The sequence below is a fragment of the Tachyglossus aculeatus genome, chromosome X5 (genome assembly GCF_015852505.1).
Source record: "Tachyglossus aculeatus isolate mTacAcu1 chromosome X5, mTacAcu1.pri, whole genome shotgun sequence".
In the NCBI taxonomy this organism is placed as follows: Eukaryota; Metazoa; Chordata; class Mammalia; order Monotremata; family Tachyglossidae; genus Tachyglossus; species Tachyglossus aculeatus.
The window spans coordinates 9471882-9494025 of NC_052097.1; the positions used below are offsets into that span (position 1 = coordinate 9471882).

The 22144-nt window shown below is 44.7% G+C and overlaps 1 protein-coding gene across 10 annotated transcripts in view; it reads left to right on the plus strand.

The window, feature by feature from the left end:
* The window catches only part of LOC119947716 (PDZ and LIM domain protein 5-like), a 200106-nt gene that overhangs the window by 155797 nt on the left and 22165 nt on the right, over positions 1-22144 (plus strand). For 7 of the 10 annotated variants that reach the window (XM_038769339.1, XM_038769340.1, XM_038769338.1 and 4 more), the window contains 2 exons: positions 260-296; positions 9375-9544. In XM_038769339.1, the coding sequence (XP_038625267.1) occupies positions 260-296; positions 9375-9544 (207 nt within the window). Of the gene's footprint in view, positions 1-259; positions 297-918; positions 1854-9374; positions 9545-22144 lie in introns of those variants that run through there. The other 3 variants (XM_038769345.1, XM_038769346.1, XM_038769347.1) reach the window with 1 other exon arrangement.

Genomic DNA, 22144 nt, shown 5'->3' on the forward strand with positions numbered 1-22144 from the left:
TCTGGCTTCCAGTCCCTTGCTCTTCTCACTCAGGTCAAGAGCCCCTGGAGATCTAGAATCAATCTATCAATTAGTGTTATTTCTTGAGAGCTTACTGTATGCAGAGCACTGTACTGTACTAAGTGCTCTGCACATCATAAGCGCTCAATAAATACCATTATACAAATAAACACATTATAGAGTTGCATTGTAGGATGCTTGTTAAGGCGAGTTTTCCAACTCCTTATAAATAGTGACAATGTTATATACTGTTTTGCAGTGAAAGGATCGGAAGCTGATAATACAAAGAAAATCAAGTAAGTTCATTTCACTCCTTTTAAAACTGAAGGTTTTCCCCGTTTCTGCATTTTCTTTTGTGGAATTTTGAAACGGGTGGAATGACAGTTTAGTCCGTTTTCTGTCGAGAATGAGTACTTGCAGTTCACAGTTTGGTGTGTGGCATCGCAGTGGCTGTGATTCTGTATATCGTGATAATCATCGTGCAGAACCTTGGTCGTAGCTGCTAAAACCAACGGTCTCGACGGCGGGTTAGGTGTACTGAGATGGTCTAACAGTTGTCTGGGTGAATGTTTTTACGAGCAGCTAAACTGCATGACTAAAAGTTTCTGAAAGTCCAGAGATTTCAGTCATAGTCTGTGGTATTTATTGAGCAGTCACCGTGTGTAGAACACTGTACTAGGCGTTTCTGGAAGATCCATAGGGTCCATAATCTATCTACCCTCCAGATGCTTTTCCTGCCTGTTTAATCCCCTTGGAAACCTTGTCCGCATGGATTAAAAGAAACTCGGAAATCAGTCTTTCCTCCAGCTTTTGGCGTTCTGTGCATGGCGGCGGTGTGTTTCTGTCAGTATTGAATGGGGAAACCCAGAACGTCTTTACTTTTCTCTTATGAATCTTCTATCCCTTTTCTTTCCACAGGGAAAAGGTTCCCCTTCACGTCTTTACTCCCAAATATACAAAATTACGTGATTGGCACCATGAAGTCTCAGCACGTGCCCTTAATGTTCAATGAGCTACCAAAGCCACAGCCCGCTCCACCTACGAAACACACCTTCTTGTCTCTTCTTTTTTTTTCAACTGCTTTGCAATACCTGCCTTTAATTTGCCTTGCGATACAGTAGTTTTTTTTCTGTACTTTCCTAACACTTTCCAACCGATGTATAAAGAATGAGGTTTGCCTCGTTTCACACTAATTGGTAGCTAACGAACATTCACATCCAAAGGAAATTATTCCCTCCGCTTGGGTGGATTTGTTTTTACGATCATCTGCCATACACCCCAAGAAAAGGCTCATTTTGATTTTGAGTGTTAGGCGGCAGAGGAGAAGGAGCAAAAAAGCATCGTTCCTCATTTGGGAGCGGACTTACTTCCCACGACAGTAATTCTGAGAATTGTTCTGGAAGTTCGCCACAGTTTAGATGGGATTGAACATCATGAAAAAGTGTAGAGGTGGGGTAGCGATGAAAGCCTGAAGGAGGCTACGGGAATTTTAGGTTTGATATTTTTCTCGCACATTAAGATCTCCAAACTTATTAAAGTGAGAAGATACGGAGGGTCCCCGGGAGAAGATATGAGGGAGCCTTAGAGCCCAGAACAGGAGATTCTTAATACTTTGCTTCCCATCATCTTTTCTCAGTCACCACTCGGGGAAGCAAGTAGCTTTGGCACGTTTGCGTAGGATCGAAGGGTGGTTTTCTACCGAAAGGGGTGTTTTTCAGCCCATCAATGAGTAATGCTTTAGCAGGTTTCCACTTATAGCTTAAAGAGATACAGATTCTTAATGAGATGCAGGTTTTTAAAGAGATACAGACTATTTGATTAAATAAAAGAATGATCGAATTGTGGTCCCAAGGGAAAAAAAAACCAGGTGAGGTCTTTGACACGGGGATATTCATTACTTCTGAGTTTGCTCCTCCAGAAAGGCCACTGCATTGGTATTTATAGATACTAATAATACTACTTACCATCCTGTAATATAATGTATTATAGTAGTTCTATATTCCATAAGATATATGCTTTTGGAAGTTTGAAAAGTGTTTTAATAAAATTGCTTATAACATAGTTTGCCACTTGTTCTGTTTCTTAGAAGCACTTTGGCTTTGTTATTCCAGAAAGTGGTTTTTGTTTTTTGGGGTTTTTTTTTTTAATGGTATTTGTTAGGCACTTCCCATGTGCCAGGCACTGTTGGAAGCGCTGGAGTATGTACAAGCCAGTCAAGTTGGACACAGGCCACGTCCCACATCAGAGTCGTAATCTCCATTTTACAGATGAGGCAACTGAGGCACAGAGAAGTGACTTGCCCAAGGATACACAAAAGACAACTGGAAGAGTCAGGATTAGAACTCAGGTCCTTCTGATTCCAGGCCCACGTTCTATCCACTAGGCCACACTGTTTCGCTTCGAGTGTTTGCTCTAATCTCACCGAAGTTAAATTGAAAATTCTCTCTCCGTTTCTATGGCTAGCCACGTCCCTTTGTGGACTCTCCAGAAATGGAGTGGAGGTCAAGGGGGCTTTCGAATCTGTTGTTTTCTTGTTAAATCAAAAAATTCAATCACTTCTACTCAAGTGGGGGTTATTGTGATTTTGGAGATCCTCACGTTATACTAAACACTGTATTATGGTAAGCTACGGAAAGAGCACTGGCCTAAAAGTCAGAGGATCTGGACTGTAATCCTGGCTGTGCCACTTGCCTGCTATGTCACCTTGGACAAGACATTAAACTTCTCTGGGCCTCAGTATCCTCATGCGTAAAATGCCTGCCCTCCACCATAGTTAAATTATGAGCCCCATGTGGTACAGAGACTGTGTCCAGTAACAGTAGTAATTTAGTCAGTGGAATAATGTCCCACGTGGGGCTCACAGTCTTAATCCCCATTTTGCAGATGAGGAAACTGAGGCACAGAGAAATTAAGTGACTTTTCCGAGGCTACACAGCAGACAAGTAGTGGAACTGGGACCAGAACCAAGTCCTTCTGACTTACAGGCACTTGGTATATCCACTAGGCCACACTGTGCATTTTGATGCTTGGGAAGCAGCGTGGCTCAGTGGAAAAGAGCCCGGGCTTTGGAATCAGAGGTCATGGGTTCAAATCCCAGCGTCAGCTGTGTCACTTTGGGCAAGTCACTTCACTTCTCTGGGCCTCAGTGACCTCATCTGTAAAATGGGGATGAAGACTGTGAGCCCCATGTGGGACAACCTGATCACCTTGTAACCTCCCCGGCCCTTAGAACAGTGCTTTGCGCATAGTAAGCGCTTAATAAATGCCATCATTAATTATTACCCAGTGTGGCTTAGTGGAAAGAGCACGAGCTTGGGAGTCAGAGGATGTGGGTTCTAATCCCGACTTCTCCACCCCGCCACTTGTCTGCTGCGTGACCTTGGGCAAGTCACTGAACTTCTCTGTGCTTCAGATACCTCATCTTTAAAATGGGGATTAAGATTGTGAGTCCCACTTGGGACAAACTGACGACCTTATATCTACCCCAGCGCTTGAGAACAGTGCTTGGCACGTAGTAAGCGCTTAACAAATACCATCATTATTATTATTGTTATAATAATGCTTGCAAGTCCAAGCATTATTTTTAAATCTGCTTCCTGGTCTCCCTGAAGCCTCTGCTCAAGAGTTGCCAGCCTTCTCCTGATTTCCCTAGGAGACTGTAATCTCCTTGAGGGCAGGGATCATGCATCTACTAGCTTCATTAAACTCTTCCAAGAGCTTAGTGTAGTGCTCTGCACCGAGTAAAAGCTCAACAAACAGCACTGATCGATTGATTGTCAGCTACCATTGTCAAAAGATCATGGCTCTGTTGAGAGTGGAGTTCACTGTATTTTGAAATGTTTACCCTGCCTGTGGGTGACCCTTTTATATATCAACATTCAGCAGCCTCCTTTCAAGAGTTAGTGTTTTAATATTTACTGCAGTATTTAATGGTAGTGTCTTAGGCCCTTCACTATGGCCTGGTCCATGAAAGATAAGAAACACTCAAGAAAAAAAACAGTTCAATTGCCCGGTTTGGAAATAGTAATCGCGAAAACCAGTGAATAATTTCAGTATGTGTTGATCCATGAAAGATAAGAAACACTCAAGAAAAAAAACAGTTCAATTGCCCGGTTTGGAAATAGTGATCGTGAAAACCAGTGAATAATTTCAGTGTGTGTTGATATACCCTTAAGCCCTGCCAGGAGCATTCAGATGAAGGCTAGCAGCTTTAATTTGCCAAGGGGGAAATCACAGTTGCAGGGAAACTCACTTTCCCCAGCAAAGGTTGTCAGGGAGCCAGTGGAAGATCTCCATTTTTCCATCTGACTAGTTCTTTCCTTGGCTAAAAGAAAGAGCTCCATCACACTAGTGAATCTTAAAGGGCAAAGCCCATCTGTGACCTCCTGAAACTGCACTTTCAACTTGGGCGGGATTATTTCATGAAAGTTAACTTTGTGGTAGGGCCACATGGTCTACATGACCAGTATTTTTTATTGTATTTCTTGACTTTATCTGCCTGTAAAATGTAATACTTAACGACCCAAGCATGTATACTTTAATAAGTTTCAATTAGTCACAGGGTCGTAGACCAAATGGTTCTACTGTTATTCAGACCAGTTATAGTATTTTAGCTTCAGTTAAAAAAAAAAAGAAACTATTAAAGTCTCCGTGTGTGGCCCTGATGCTTTTTCAGAGCAAAAACGTATTCCCATTCACTTCAAGATTTGTTCTTAAGGCTGGCTTTTGTGCCCCATATTATTCTGGCACCTTTTTGATAGAGTTGACTGTAGAACTGTATTATCCAAATACTAGTAAACTGCAGAACTAGGGATCAAAGGCAGAAGGGTTATAAGGCTATTACTGTAATAATATTAAAAACCACCTTCCTTTAGGTGATTTCTTAGATTTCACTTCTTTAGGACTTAATAAGCCCTTGGGTGCTTCTAAAATGAATATTTTCAATGATTCTCTTAGGATGGGTAAAGCCACGGAATTACTGAGGTGATGGGTCAGTGGGGAGGGTTAAAATGTCCTTGGAGGTATCATTTGATCTAAGATTTAGCTTAAAACCACCCGGTAGAAAGGCAGGCATTTTGACCCTGTACAAACTACAGTCCCAGCTTTCACTAAGGACTCCACATGAGGCGATTTTCCCACAATCACCCCATCTAAACATGGACAGCATTTATCAATTCTCCTATTGACTCTCCTCCCTTTGGTCAGTAATGAAGCCGCGTGGCTCAGTGGAAAGAACACGGGTTTGGGAGCCAGAGGGTCATGGGTTCTAATCCCGGCTCCGCCACTTGTCAGCTGTGCGACTGTGGGCCAGTCACTTAACTTCTCTGGGCCTCAGTTCCCTCATCTGTAAAATGGGGATTAAGACTGTGAGCCCCACGTGGGACAACCTGCTCACCTTGTATCCCCCCCGGCGCTTAGAACAGTGCTTTGCACATAGTAAGCGCTCAACAAATGCCATCATTAATTAATTAGTGAAGATTAGGAGTGACTGGAATGCTCATCGATATTCAGTTTATTCTGGGCCCACCTATTTAATCATATTTTTAAGCCTGCTTGCCCCAATGGAATGTAAACTCTTGGTGGGCAGGGAATGTGGCTTTTCCTTCTGAGTTACCTCCCCAAGGCCTCAATACAGTGCACTGCAGTCAGTAGTCACTCAGTAAACCACATTACTGCTACAACTGCTGCTGCTACTACTACTAACGATGATATTTGTTAAGCGCTTACTATATGCCAGGTACTGTACTAAGCACTGGGAAGGATTCAAGACAGTTGAGTTGGTCAGGGTCCCTGCCTCATGTGGAGCTCACAGTCTCAATCCCCAATTTACAGATGAGGTAACTGAGGCCCAGAGAAGTGAAGTGACTTGCCTAAGGTCACACAGTAGACAAGTAGTAGAGCTGGGATTAGAACCCTAAGGGTAAACCTCTGTACCGAGGAGTTTGGGAGAGTTCAACAGAGTTCAACCGCTACCTTGCTGGTTCAATCTCTCGTGTTATCCCGAGTGGATTACTGCCTCAGCCTCCTCTCTGATCTCCCATCCTCCTTCCTCTCCGCACTTCAGTCTATACTTCATTCTGCTACCTTGGATTATCTTTGTGCAGAAACGCTCTGGGCATGTTACTCCGCTCCTCAAAAATCTCCAGTGGCTGCCTGTCAACCTACAAATCAGGCAAAAACTCCTTACTTTTGGCTTCAAGCCTGTTGGGTAGGGACCGTCTCTATACGTTGCCGACTTGTACTTCCCAAGCGCTTAGTACAGTGCTGTGCACGCAGTAAGCGCTCAATAAATACGATTGAATGAATGAATGTGGCAGAGCCGGGATCAGAACCCACGACTTCTGACTCCGAGGCCCGTGGTCTTTCCACAAGGCTATGCTCCGGCATATCTCTTGGAAAACTGCTTTGGGAGTTGTGTCTTTCGTACTTGAATTCTGCCACAAGGGTTCACCCCAGATCTGGCACTCTTAATTCATTCGTTCATTCAATCGTATTTATTGAGCGCTTACTGTGTGCAGAACACTGTACTAAGCGCTTGGGAAGTACATGTCGGTAACATATAGAGACGGTCCCTACCCAATGAATGTCATTTCAACTGCAGTTCGTTGTCAGACATTTTTAAACCGTGAACTTCTCTCCAAGACCATAAAGGAGACGGGAACCAAATTTGGGGAAACTCAAGATATTATCAATCTCCTTGAGGCCCTTTGTCAATAAAGAGTTGAAATGGGTAACATTTACACATGTGGGAGGCCTCTACAGCTGCAGCTATTTTGGGCCTTTTGAAGATGCACAATGGTATTTGTGTAGACGTTTCCACTTAGGTCGTCATAATTGCTTTAATAAATAAGTCATAAGCTGTTCTCTCTGCATCTGTCACTTTCTGGATCACTGGCACATAACGTTGCTTTCAACTGGCATCCCTAAGGGCTTCACTCCTGATTAAAATCAACTCTAGATAGTGGGAAGAGTTGGGAATTCTGATGGGTCGAAGACTGCAGCTAATAGAAAAAGGCTAAGACTGGAGGGCGGTGGACCTGTATTCTAATCCCACCTCAGCCACTGGCCTGCTGTGTGACTTTGGGCAAGTCATTTAACCACTCTGGGACGTAATTCTTGGCCTAATGGAACAAATACAGGCCTGGAAGTTAGAGGACCTGTGTTCTGATCCCAGCTCTGCCACTTCCCTGCCGAGTGACCTTAGGCAAGGTACGTAACTTCTCCATGCTTCAGTTTCCTCATCTGTAAATTAAGGATAATATATCTGGTCTCCCTACCTCTTAGCTTGGGACAGAGACTATGTCTCATCTGATAATCTTGCATCTACTCCCGTGATTAGCATATGCTTGACCCCTAATAAGTGCTTAATAAATCCCACTATTCATTTATTCAATCGTATTTATTGAGCACTTACTGTGTGCAGAGCACTGTACTAAGCGCTTGGGAAGTACAAGTTGGCAACATATAGAGACGGTCCCTACCCAACAATGGGCTCACATTGTTATTGCTGTTCATTATGTAGAAGTGCCCCTCACCATTCCCATTAGTTAGCATCTTTTTGTCTGTTCTTAGCCCTGATTCCTTATTTTTTAATGATCATTTAGGTGATAATCATTTGTTGGAACACCTCCTCTACCTGATAATCTGGCAGAAAACAATTCTCTCCAAATTCAACAACTATGGACATTTCTCCCAAATGTTTTTTGGGGGGGTTTGGGTGTATTTTAAGCACTTACTATGTGCCAGGCACTGTACTAAGTACTGGAGTAGATAATAATAATGGCATTTATTAAGCGCTTACTAAATACTGGAGTAGATAATAATAGTGGCATTTATTAAGCGCTTACTATGTGCAAAGCGCTGTTCTAAGCGCTGAAGTAGATACAAGTTAATCACTGTCCATGTCCCTGTAAGATACACAGTCCTAATCTCCATTGCACAGATGAGTTAACTAAGGCACAGAGAAGTAAAGTGACTTGCCCAAGGTCACGCAGCAGGCCTGTGGCTGAGATGGGATTGGAGTACAAGTCTGCCGACCTCCAGTCCTAGCCTTTTTCTATTGATTATAATAATAATAATGGTATTTGTTAAGCACTTACTATGTGCCAAGCACTGTTCTAAATGCTGGGTAGATACAAGGTAAGCAGGTTGTCCCTCGTGGGGCTCACCGTCTTAATCCCCGTTTTACAGATGAGGGAACTGAGGCACAGAGAAGCTAAGTGACTTGCCCAAAGCCCGTGCTCCTTCCACTGAGCCATCAGCTGCCATCCAACAAGTGGCGCTTAGTACAGTCCTCTAAACACAGTAAGCGCTTAATAAATCTGAATGAATCAATGAATATGGCTGGTGCCTAGGCTATATGGGGACATTTGCTCTCTTCGGAGACCGTGTGTCTCATTAGGAAGGCAATTCAACCGGGAAACGGCGTGACCTAGTGAAAGGAACACAGACCTGGGAGACGGAGGCCCTGGGTTCTCATCACCAGCTCTTCCACCTGCCTGCTCCTGTGGTCTTGGCAAGTCAGCCTCTCCGAGCCTCACCGCCTCATCCGTAAAATGGGGATTCGGCGCCAGTTCTCCTTTCTCAGACCGGGAGCCAGGTTGTGAGGGACGGGAACTACGGCCCACCTGAATGCCTGGTATCTGCCCCAGCGCTCGGAACAGTGCTTGGCACAAACACAAGATAAACGCCACTGCTTTTGGAAGGAAGGCTTCAAGGCTGTCCACCACCTCGCCCCCTCCTACCTCACCTCCCTTCTCTCCTTCTCCAGCCCAGCCCACACCCTCCGCTGCTCTGCCGCTAATCTCCTCACCGTACCTCGTTCTCGCCTGTCCCGCCATCGACCCCCAGCCCACGTCATCCCCCGGGCCTGGAATGCCCACCCTCTGCCCATCCGCCAAGCACGCTCTCTTCCTCCCTTCAAGGCCCTGCTGAGAGCTCACCTCCTCCAGGAGGCCTTCCCACACTGAGCCCCTTCCTTCCTCTCCCCCTCGTCCCCCTCTCCATCCCCCCATCTTACCTCCTTCCCTTCCCCACAGCACCTGTATATATGTATATATGTTTGTACATATTTATTACTCTATTTTACTTGTACATATCTATTTTATTTTATTTTGTTAGTATGTTTGGTTTTGCTCTCTGTCTCCCCCTTTTAGACTGTGAGCCCACTGCTGGGTAGGGACTGTCTCTGTATGTTACCAACTTGTACTTCCCAAGCGCTTGGTACAGTGCTCTGCACACGGTAAGCTCTCAATAAATACGATTGATGATGATGATGATGATGATGATGAAACGCCCGTTTCCTTGTATTTTCACGTCGTCGCCACTTCCAAGTGCCCTTTTCTCACCCCGTTCTCCCTCTCTGCCCTCCGCAGCGACGCTCCGGCTTACCCTGTCTCCTCAGCGAGGAGCCCAGCAGAGGAACCAGAACCCCCCGCCTCTGGCAGGCCGGGGGTGGCCAGTTTCTCCACTCCTGCCGCTTTCAGACCCCCGGGAGCCACCAACGTGGCCAAACCCCCGAGTTGGCAGCGGCCCAACAAACCGGGTAAGCGCCACGACGTTCGTTTTCCCCTCCCTGCGTGATAAAGCCACCTTCTGTCGCCGCATCTCAGCTCGTTTTTTTCATTTTGGTGTACTTGCTTTCGTGTTTTGCCTATTCGTCCTTGTCCCTTCATCAGTCAGTCATATTTATGGAGCGCTGTCTGTGTGCAGAGCACTGGACTAAGCGCTTGGGAGAGTACATTATAATGAACTTACAGTCTAGTTTAGTGTTTCCTCGGCCCCGATGTGTCTGTTTCCAAGCCTCCTTCCCCTCAGTGATGATGATGGTATTTGTTAATCGCTTACTATATGCCAAGTGCTGTTCTAAGCGCTGGGGTAGTAATAATAATAATGGCATTTGTTAAGTGCTTACTATGCGCAAAGCACTGTTCTAAGCGCTGGGGGGATACGAGGTGATCAGGGTGTCCCACATGGGGCTCCCAATCTTAATCCCCATTTTACGGATGAGGTAACTGAGGCACAGAGAAGTGAAGTGACTTGCCCAAAGTCACACAGTTGACCCAGGATTAGAACCCATGACCTCTGACTCCCAAGCCCGGGCTCTTTCCACTGAGCCACGCTGCTTCTCGTAGATCCAAGGTAATCAGGTTGTCCCACATGGGGCTCACAGACTTAATCCCCATTTTACAGATGAGGTAATTGAGGCACAGAGAAGTTGAGTGACTTGCCCAAAGTCACACAGCTCATAAGTGGCAGAGCTGGGATTAGAACCCACAACCTCTGACCGATCTCTGCGAGCAGAGCACTTGTCTACCAACTCTTGTATAGTACTCTCCCAAGCAATTAATACAGTGATCTGCGCAGTGCAAGCACTCAATTAATGCCATTGATTGATTGTGAACCCCTCAAAGAGGATTATCCGGGTCTAATTCCCTGTGGTGTTCCCTTTTCCAGCACTCAGTACAGTGCTCAGCACACATTAAGTGCTCAATAAATACTATAACTGTTACTATGCTTTGAAATAGAGGGTGCATGTTATGTTCTGGCCCGTCATTGTGGAAATGCAACTCCACAGCACGTATGTACATAACTCATTGTAGGCAGGGATGTGTGCCAACACTGTTATCATCATCATCATCATCAATCGTATTTATTGAGCGCTTACTATGTGCAGAGCACTGTACTAAGCGCTTAGGAAGTACAAATTGGCAACATATACAGTCCATACCCAACAGTGGGCTCACAGTCTAAAAGGGGGAGACAGAGAACAAAAGCATATTAACAAAAGCATGTTATATTATTATAATGTATTAAATGCTTAGCAGCTTGGCCTAATGGGTAGAGCGTGGGCCTGGGGGTCAGAAGGACCTGGGTTCTAATCCCAGCTCCTCCACTTGTCTGCTGTGTGACCTTGGACAAGTCTCTTCACCTCTCTGTGCCTCAGTTACCTCAAATGCAAAATGGGGATTAAGACTGTGACCCCCATGTGGGACATGATGTGAGGGAGTGTGTCCAACCTGATTAGCTTTTATCGATCTACTCCAGTACTTAGTACAGTGCCTGACACTTTTAGACTGTGAGCCCACTGTTGGGTAGGGACTGTCTCTATATGTTGCCAACTTGTACTTCCCCAGCGCTTAGTACAGTGCTCTGCACACAGTAAGCGCTCAATAAATACAATTGATTGATTGACACAGCACTTAACAAATATTTTCTCAAGGAAGCAGCACTGGAGTAGATTCAAGGTTATCAAATCGGACAAATTCCCTGTCCTATACGGTCCCCTAAGGGGGAGAGAGAATAGACATTCAATCCCTATGTGACAGAGGAATAATAATTATATTTGTGGTATTTTTTAAGCGCTTGCTGTGAGCCAAGGACTGTACTAAGCACTGGGATACAAGATAATTGGGTTGTAGGGCTCGTAGGGCTCACAGTCTTAATCCCCATTTTACAGATGAGGGAACTGCGGCACAAAACTGAGGCCCAGGGAAGTGAAGTGAGTAGCCCAAGGTCACCCAGCGAACACGTGGCCAAACAAACTAAAGCCTGGATCCCCTGCCTTGCAGGCCAGTGGTCTTTTTGCAAGGCCTCCTGCCGTCTGCCCGATTTATTAAATAGCTCAAGAGCCAGGGCTCGGGAACGAGACACTTGTTTCAAATACCTGCTGACCCCAATCAATCAATCAATCGTATTTATTGAGCGCTTACTATGTGCAGAGCACTGTACTAAGCGCTTGGGAAGTACAAATTGGCAACATATAGAGACAGTCCCTACCCAACAGTGGGCTCACAGTCTAAAAGGGGGAGACAGAGAACCAAACCAAACATACTAACAAAATCAAATAAATAGAATAGATATGTACAAGTAAAATAAATAAATAGAGTAATGAATATGTACAAACATATATACAGGTGCTGTGGGGAAGGGAAGGAGGTCAGATGGGGGGATGGAGAAGGGGACGAGGGGGAGAGGAAGGAAGGGGCTCAGTCTGGGAAGGCCTCCTGGAGGAGGTGAGCTCTCAGCAGGGCCTTGAAGGGAGGAAGAGAGCTAGCTTGGCGGATGGGCAGAGGGAGGCCATTCCAGGCCCGGGGGGGGGACGTGGGCCGGGGGTCGATGGCGGGACAGGCGAGAGCGAGGTACGGTGAGGAGATCAGCGGTGGAGGAGCGGAGGGTGCGGACTGGGCTGTAGAAGGAGAGAAGGGAGGTGAGGTAGGAGGGGGCGAGGTGATGGAGAGAATAAATAGAGTAATAAATATGTACAAACATATATACATATATACAGGTGCTGTGGGGAAGGGAAGGAGGTAAGATGGGGATGGAGAGGAAGGAAGGGGCTCAGTCTGGGAAGGCCTCTTGGAGGAGGTGAGCTCTCAGCAGGGCCTGGCAGATCTGTGCTTGAATGAAGCCTTTTTCGGTGGTGGGCAAAGCTGGTGAAAGTGGAAACTGAGCGTGCTGAGGATTTTTGCAACCGGGTCGCTAAGTTTGCAGTCCGGTCTGTCTTTTGCAGGGGGGAAAAAGCAGTTGGATTTGGGAATCTATGTCAGTACGGCAGAAGCCCCTCCAGAGGGCGACGATACCCTTTGGCTTCTCTAAAGGGCTTTAATTGGCTTCGGAAACCTCCAGCCCTTAAAATGCAACAACTTACCGGGAAAGAAATGGGAATTCAGGGAGCTCTCCAAGATCTGTGCAAGAAACCACTGAATTCAAAATGAGCAAAGTCACAAAAAGAGAATTTGTCTATATTATGAGTGAGTTTCAAGTAGGGATTTAGAGTAAATCAGTCAGTGATAGGGACGCTTGATTTTTTTGGCCGGGAGGGTGGTTTGTTTATTTATTATTTATTTATTTTTTCCATTATTTATTGCATTTATTTTTCATTACTCTGTAAAAGGCTTGCAGATATTGCCTTCCCTACTGACACCCAGCTTTGCCGCAGAAATAGTCAAATAAAGGAGAAGCGGCATGGCCTGGTGGAGAGACCACAGTCCTGGGAGTCAGAGGATCTTTTAGACTGTGAGCCCACTGCTGGGTAGGGACCGTCTCTATATGTTACCAACTTGTACTTCCCAAGCACTTAGTACAGTGCTCTGCACACAGTAAGCGCTCAATAAATACGATTGATGATGATGATCTGGGAGAGGATCTAGGAGAAGCAGCGTGGCTCAGTGGGAAAAGCCCGGGTTTGGGAGTCAGAGGTCGTGGGTTCTAATTCCAGCTCCGCCACTTGTCTGCTGCGTGACCTTAGGCAAGTCAGTTAACTTCTCTGAGCCTCAGTTCCCTCATCTGTAAAATGGGGATTAAGACTTTGAGCCCCACGTGGGACAACCTGATCACCTTGTATCCCCCCCCAGCACTTAGAACAGTGCTTCGCACATAGTAAGCGCTTAACAAATGCCATCATTATTATTATTAATTAACTGGGTTCTAATTCCGCTCTGCCAGTTGCCTACTCTGTGAACTTGGGCAAGTCACTTTACTTCTCTGTGCCTTAGTTTCCTCAACTGTAAAATGGGGATACCTGTTCTCCCTTCTACTTAGACTGTGATCCCCATGTGGGACAAGGACTGTGCCCAACCTTAAATAACTTGTACCTACTCCGGCACTTAAAACAGTGTTTGACACATGGTAAGCACTTAACAAATGCCATTTAAAAAAAAAAAATGAAGCTTTTCAAAAAAATCCAGTGATGAGTGTTAATGAGTAACCCAGGCAATCAAAATCTAAAGGCTTCATTTGAGAATGATATATCCTTTCCTAATAAATGATCCCTTTGGTTTGTGGAATAATAATAATAATAATGATGATGGTGTTTATTAAGCACTTACTATGTGCAAAGCACTGTTCTAAGTGCTGGGGTAGATACAAGGTAATCACGTTGTCCCACGTAGGACTCACAGGCTTAATCCCCATTTTCCAGGTGAGGTAACTGAGGCCCAGAGAAGTTAAGTGACTTGCCCCAAGTCACACAGCTGACAAGTGGTGGAGCCGGGATTTAAACCCATGACCTCTGACTCCAAAGCCCGGGCTCCTTCCACTGAGCCACGCTGCTTCTCAATCAATCGATGGTATTTATTGAGTGCTTACTATGTGCAGATCATGCTACTGCACCCTTGGGATAGTAATCATGATAATAATAATTGTGGTATTTAAGTGCTCACTATGTGTCAATCTCTGTACCAAGCTAGAGTGGATACAAGCAAATCAAGTTGCACACAGTCCCTGTCCCATGTGGGACTCTCAGTCTCAATCCCCATTTTACAGATGAGGTAACTGAGACACAGAGAAGTGAAGTGACTTGCCTACGGTCTCACGGCGGACGTGTGGCGGAGCTGGGATTAGAACCTATAACCTTCTAATTCCCAGGCCTGTGCTCTATCCACTATGCCATGCTGCTTCTCTACACTGTAAGCCCACTGTTGGGTAGGGACTGTCTCTATATGTTGCCAACTTGTACTTCCCAAGCGCTTAGTACAGTGCTCTGCGCACAGTAAGCGCTCAATAAATACGATTGATTGATTGATTGATTACAATACAAGAGAACTGGTATACACATTCCTTGCCCATAAAAAGCTGACAATCTATAGGTACTCTACTGTGGAAGACAGCATAGTCCAGAAGTGATATATCGTGAAAGCCAAAACACTTAATCCATCAGTTGTTTTTATTGAGCACTTAGGATGTGTAGGGCCCTATAGAGAGTGCACTATAATAGAATTAGCAGACAGTTTCCCTGCCCATAATGAGCCTATAGTCTGGAGTATAGCCGACCCCTCCTTCTTCCCTACCCCTTTGCATCTTGGTCTTCTATCTCTTTGCAGCTAATGAACAGTTCTCCTCTTCATAATTATTCTTAGTAATCATTATTAGCATAGTTCAATACTGAGGACCTTAGAGCTCAGACCGGAAAACAAGACGGCAGTTCAAGGTCTGATTGAGGGTTTAAGGGCCACAAGGGAATTTCGAGCTTGTCCAGCGTTTGTGTTGCACGTTCCGTTGAAGTTCTATCTTAAAATCGACAGCAGCTCACCTGTGGTTTTATATAGCCTGTGCTCACCAGGCCTCTTTCAAGAAAGCAGTGATGCCAAGCAGCCGATAAAAATGAGCAAGACGAGGGAGACGCAGCATCCCAGCCGAGGTGGGATCGTATTCCTTTTCTCAGGTGTCTATTTGACAAGAAAGATCCTCTGTAATTACTAATCGGATTGAAAAACAGCCAAGCAAAACACAAACATTAGGCTCCGCAAAAGTTCCAGAAGGCTATACTGGGTGAAAATAATCGGACACGACTTTGACTACATCTTGTGCTTGTCTTCAAGGAAAGAATACTTCCTGAAGTCTGAACACCTGAACTAGGAACTTGGTTTATATACCCTCTAGATTGTAAGCTTCTTGTGGGCAGGGACCGTGTCTGCCAAGTCTGTTGTGCTGTACTTTCCCCAACACTTGATAGAGTGCTCTGCACATAATAAGCGCTCAGTAAATACCACTGATGGAGAGGATCATTCATCCCCTGTCAAGACTCAAACATAAAAAGAAGAATCCTAATATAGATTTTTTTTAGAGGCGTTGTAGAATCGGGGATTTATTTTTTAGGAATTAGATGAGATCTTAACTATACTTGTTTGTGACATTCTAATCCATGTTAGGAGGATGGACAGTGGCAGGGTACTTAAACAGCTGCTCTCTGGTGAGCAGGAATGGAACGAATGTCTACAGGGGGAGCAGAAGAATCGTTCTAAAGATACAGTGAAGTAAATCCTCAAATGATGTGGTACATGGCAGAGGATAGTTGGCAGGCAACCGCAAAAGCAGGTCAGCCTGACTTAGAGCAGTCAGAAATGTCAAGGAACAAAGACCTCTAGAAGTACATAACCCTGAAAGTGAGAAAAGAAAATAAAAAGCCAGCCACAGTCTTTATGGGAAGCAACACGGGCCTAGTGGAAAGAGGATGAGTCTGGGGGTCAGAGGACCGGCTTCTAATCCCCTCTCCGCCACATACCTGCTGTGTGACCTTGGGCAAGGCACCTCACTTCTCTGGGCCTCAGTTTCCTCAACTGTACCATGGGGATTTAGTACCTCTTCTCCCTCCTGCTTAGACCGTGAACCTCATGTGGGACAAGGATTGTGTTCAGCCTGATTAACTTGTATCTACCTCAGCGCTTACAACAGTGCTTGATTCATCATCATCATCAATCGTATTTATTGAGCGCTTACTGTGTGCAGAGCACTGTACTAAGCGCTTGGGAAGTACAAGTTGGCAACAAATAGAGACAGTCCCTACCCAACAGTGGGCTCACAGTCTAAAAGGGGGAGACAGGGAACAAAACCAAACATACTAACAAAATAAAATAAATAGTCAGTGCTTTACAGATACCGTAGTAAAAACTGTAAGTAACAAATACAAAAGAGCTTTAAAAAGCAATCTTCACCTAAATCTGATGCAGAAGGGATTGTCAGTCACCCACTGGTTTTGTAAGCCCCACTCACAACCCGTAAAATCTGTCAGTAGCAATACCTATGAAGATATGACTCAACACAAACCCTTACATTGGCCTAAGCTTTTATAATGCCATTTTTTTTTGCCACACTAGTTACCTCATTTCCCCCTCTAGATGGTAAGCTCGTTATGGGCAGGGAGCATGTCTGCTAATTCTTTTGTTTTCTGTTGAGAAGCAGCATGGCTTAATGGATAGAGCACGTGCCTGGGAGTCAGAAGGTCTTAGGTTCTAATCCCGGCTCCGCCACTTGTCTGCTGTGTGGCCTTGGGCAAGTCACTTCACTTCTGTGGGCCTCAGTTGCCTCATCTGTAAAATGGGGATGGAGACTGCGAGCCCCACATGGGACAGGGACTGTGTCCAACTCGATTTGCTTGTATCCCCCCACCAGTGCTTAGTACGGTGCCTGGCACATAGTAAGTGCTTATAAAATGTCATTATTATTATTATTATTATTATTATTGTATTGTACTCACCCAAGCCCTTAGTTCAGTGCTCTGCATATAGTAAGCACTCAATAAATATCATTAATTGATTGCAAAGTACTGTACTACGTGTTTGGAAGAGTACAGTACAATAGAGTTGGTAGACCCAATCCCTGCCCTTAAAGAGATTAAAATCTAGCAACTGTAATCTAGTGATTTAAAATGCTACCACATCTTATTTTTACTTAATGGTATTTGTTAATCGCTTACTATGTGCCAGGCACTGTACTAAACACTGGGGTAGATATAAGCTCTTCAAATTGGACCCAGCCCATGTCCCACGTGGGGCTCACAATCTCAGTCCCATTTTTCAGGTAAGGGAACTGAGGCCCAGAGAAGTTAAGTGGCTTGCCCAAGGTCACACAGCAGACAAGTGGCAGAACTGAAATTAGATGCCAGGTCCTCTGATTTCTAGGTGCATGCCCTTTCCACTAAGCCATGCTGCTTCTGGTAATAAGTGGTAATAATAATTGAGGTGGTTGTTAGGTACTTATTATGTGCGTGAGGTGTAGATTCAATATAAACAGATTGGAGTTCACAGTCTAAATAGTCATGGTATTTACTGAGCACCTACTGGGTACCATGAACTATATTAAGTGCTTGGGAAAGTCCAGAAGAAGCATGACACCCTTTCTGCCTATCCAGAGCTTGCACTCTAATTGGAGAGCCAGATATAAAAATATTTACAACTAGTTGAATGAAGTGACTGTTGGTTTGATGCGATTTGGGGGTCTCAGGAATTCACCAGGAATTCTTCACCCTTCGTATTTTCTTTATCAGTAGGTTCCATCAGCTCCTGATTAAACTTCATTTTCTCTCCAGTTCCCGAAATGACTAGTTGTAGTTGTTGAAAACTCCATCTCAGAAGAAAGTACAACTGATTGGTAGGGCAGAGGGTAGCTTAAAACCCACACGAGTATTTGGTCTTTTTCCTAATAGCGTTGTTGCCGCCTGCCTCCTATCATCCTGACACCAGGCAAGGCAAAATTAGGACATCTTTGCTTTCCAAGGAGCAGACGCTACATTCATCTAATCCTGAGCCAGGAGTCTTCACTTATTTCATGTGTTGCTGCTCATACTTTTGGTGCTAAATGCTAAATTCTGCTTCATTTATAAGGAAGTACCAATCAGCAAAGTGAGCTAGCTGCTTTCTCCCTCTTCATCTTTCCCTAAATGCTCATCACTTGGTTGGCTTCAGTCTGACAATCTGAAAGTTCGTCTTCATTCTGCCCTTCACACCTAGGTGATCAGACCGTTAGCATTCTCTAGGGCAGTGAGGAAATCTCCAAAAATTTTTCGTATTTGTCAGTCATAAAATGGTCAGTGCTTATCACTGATCAACTCATCTGGCTTAAATGAAGGTAGTAAAAAGACCTGTAGATATTGGTTGCGGGGGGAGGACTTCAAGAAATCATCTGTCCTAAACTTCTGATCCACCAAGGATGACAGAAGAGTGTTCTGGGAATTTGAAGATATCCTTTCTTCAAGGTGGGTGGCCAGTTCCAGCATATGAATGTCCCATCATTCTCCTGCCATGAATAAGGAGTGTTGTGGGCCCCCAAAGATGCCCCCAGTTGGGAATTTGCAGGGACTTGTGAGTCCCAGAAAAGCCTGGAGCTTGAAATCCCTTCCCAAGCAACCAAGCTTGTGTTTTTGTCTTTTAAAATGGTCTTTATTGAGCATTTAGTATGTGCCAGGCACTGTACTAAGCACTGGGGTAGATACAAGGAAATTAAGTTGGATGACACAGTCCATTTCCCATGTGGGGCTCCCAGTCTTAAACCCTATTTTACAGATGAGGTAACTGAGGCACAGAGGAGAGAAGTGAGGCACCCAAGGTCACACAGCAGGGAGTGGCAGAGCCAGGACTAGAACCCAGGCCCATGCTCTATCCACTGGGCTACACTGCCACAGCGCTGTTGTGTTTAACTTGTTGAGGGAGGGTGGAGGGATTGTGACCCGAAGCATAAACTCCTTTTAAATAGGGAAAGTGGCATTTGGATATTCTGTACTTCCCAAGTATGTGCTACATCAAGTTGCACTCAATAAATGACCTTATCACTGCCACTATCGGTGGTTTGCCTCAAGATCTATATGGGACTCCTTTCACCATTAACGTGGACATATCCAAAGCAGGTGGTGTTCTCTCTTTTTTTCTTTTTGAATAGTATTTAAGTGCCTACTCTGAGCCAGGCACTGTACTAGGTGCTGGGGTAGATACAAGCAAATCGAGTTGGACACAGTCTCTGTCCCACTTGGGGCTCCCAGTCTTAATCCCCATTTTACAGATGAGGTAACTGAGGAGCAGAACAGTGAAGTGATTTGCCCATGGTCACACAGCAGACAAGAGGCGGTGCAAGGTTTAGTACACAGGTCCTCCAACTTCCAGGCCTGTGCTCTTTCCAGTAGGCCATGCTGCTTCTCAGTTTCTCTAGCCTATCCTCCGTGGCATCCAGGGAAAGTGATCTTTCAGACGTCTTCAAAAGCCTTTTCAGTGAAACACTAATTAATGCAGAGTTGAAAATCTGATTTTTATCCCCCCTACATGGCAAACTCCGTGAGGGCAGGTGCTGGGTCTTACCCCCTATTTTCTAGCTCAAGTGTTTTTGTACTTTGGTGTACCTGTCCCAGTCCTCACCTTGTTCCCCAGCAGGTGTTCAATCAGTGCGCTGAATTAATGGAGATTATGAACTGTCAGAATCAGTCATCCTTAACACAGTTTCTCTCCATTGTCCTTAAAGGGAATGGAATCCAGTTTGTTACTCAGAAAAACTACCTTAGGTATTAGGTAGCTGTACCTTTCTCCAGCCTTTAATGAACCAGTGCAGTTTTTTCTTTCTTCAGTTTTACTAGCAGAAAACCACTTTGTTTTTCTCTCTTTCCTTCTCTAATCTTGAGGTGTTTCACTTTGTCTAAATCTCAGAAGGTCAAGTAAAGTTAGTTTGTCTTGGCTCCAGACACAACGATCCTTCGCCCTGAATGATAACAACATATTTCCCCATTCATTCAGATTCTTCTCAGGGTCAGAATGGACTTTTTTCCTGGTTCAAATAGGAGGTGAGTTTGGTATGACTTTGGGTTTTTTCATTTCATAACTTTAGGGCGGCACCAAACCCCAAGTGCAGGTGACTTGAAGTTGCTGTTTTTGATGTATTGGTGTTTTGACACAAGGAGATTTTATTATAAAAAAATGGAGAATTTCTGAAATATTGAAGCCACAGCGACTGTAGTTGCTACCTGCTGGGGGTCCCCAGGTGCCCTGCTTAAATGTAGAACTGTCATTCCTACCCACTTAAATGTAGAACTGTCATTCCTACTCAAAAACAATCATCCTGAGGATGTGACACTGAAGAAGAGTTGAGGTTTCTCCACTGTAAACAGGGTGGATTTGAAGAAATGCATTCACGAAATGATGAAACAAACCTCAGTGGTGTGTCCTCGCTTTGTTGGAGCAACAGAAAGCTGGCAGGCCCCAACTGCTGATTAGGTGACTGTCTTGGAGCAGAGATTTGAGGAATATTGTGAAAGAAAAGTGCAAACTGGGACTTCAATCAATCTGCAGGATTTATTGAGCACTTAATATGTGCAGAGCACTGTACTAAGAGCTTGGGAAAATACAATACAACAATAAACTGACATATTCCCTGCCTCTCTACTAAACGCTTGGGAGAGTATATTTACAGTAGAGTTGTTAGATATGCTTGGCACACAGTAAGCACTTAACAAATGCCATCATTATTATTGTGTGATCTCTGCTCATGAGGAGGTTACATTCTGCAGGGGCGAGATGGACATTAAAATAAATCACAGATAAGGGAAAAAGTGGAGTATGAAGATGGGTACATAAGTGCCGTGGGGCTGGGGAGAGTTTCAGAGCGCATAGGCGATGCAGATGGGAGAGCCAAAAGGAGAAATGAAGGGATTTGCTGTGAAAGGATTGTCAGTGGCCCATCAGAAACAGTGTCACACGTGATTAAGAATTTAGCATCAGCAGCATCATTTTTGAACTCTCAGGCCGAATAACTTTCCGTCCACTCTTTATTCCAACTCCAATTTTTTCGACCATTAAAGAGAATCTTGGCACGGCGTGAGCTGTGCCTTCCACTCTGTTGATGTTTTTCAGACTTCAGAAGCTTCTATATTAAGACTTCCTTGAGAAGCAGCGTAGCATAAGAAGCAGCGTGGCTCAGTGGAAAAGAGCCCGGGCTTTGGAGTCAGAGGTCATGGGCTTAAATCCCGGCTCTGCCAATTGTCAGCTGGGTGACTTTGGGCAAGTCATTTAACTTCTCTGGGCCTCAGTTACCTCATCTGTAAAACGGGGATTAAGACTGTGAGCCCCCCATGGGACAACCAGATCACCTTGTAATAATAATAATAATAATAATAATGATGGCATTTATTAAGCGCTTACTGTGTGCAAAGCACTGTTGTAACCTCCCCAGCACTTAGAACAGTGCATTGCACATAGTAAGTGCTTAATACATGCCATTATTATTGTTATTATAATGGAAAGACCACGGGCCTTAGAGTCAGAGACATGGATTCTAATTTTGGCTCCACTATTTGCCTGCTGTGTGATCTTGGACAGGTCACTTAACTTCTTTGGGCCTCAGTTTCCTCATCTGTAAAAAGGGGACAGAATACCTGTTCTCTTTCCCCTTTAACTGTGAGCCCAGTGTGGGACAGGGACTGCATCTGGTCTGCTCTCCGGTATCTTCCTAGCTCAGTGCTCAGTAAATGCTTGTCACACAGTAAGTGCTAAAGAAATACTGCTATTGGTCTTCTTTTTCTTCTCCTCAAGCCTAACTTCACTCTTAGACTGAGGTGGCAACCTTAAACCATTGTGAGGCTCCGGCTTCTCAGATCAAGTAAGCTCACCTTCAATGTTTAAATTGCCATGGTGAAGTCATGGAAGAAGAAACAGGAATATAATTAGTCAGAGAGAGTGACCCCACTCCCGGATCGGGTGTGAATTTGTAACTATTTCATTGTGAGGGTGGTGATAAGGTTTCTGAAAACCTCAATCAGCTACACCTTAATTTAATCCACGATTTTCAAAGTGTCTGTGCCAACTGAGAAGCTAAAATATCTGGTGCATAGGCTCGCCAACCTTGCCTGCTTTGATTTACTAGCCCATTGGAATAGGGGATGATTTAGACG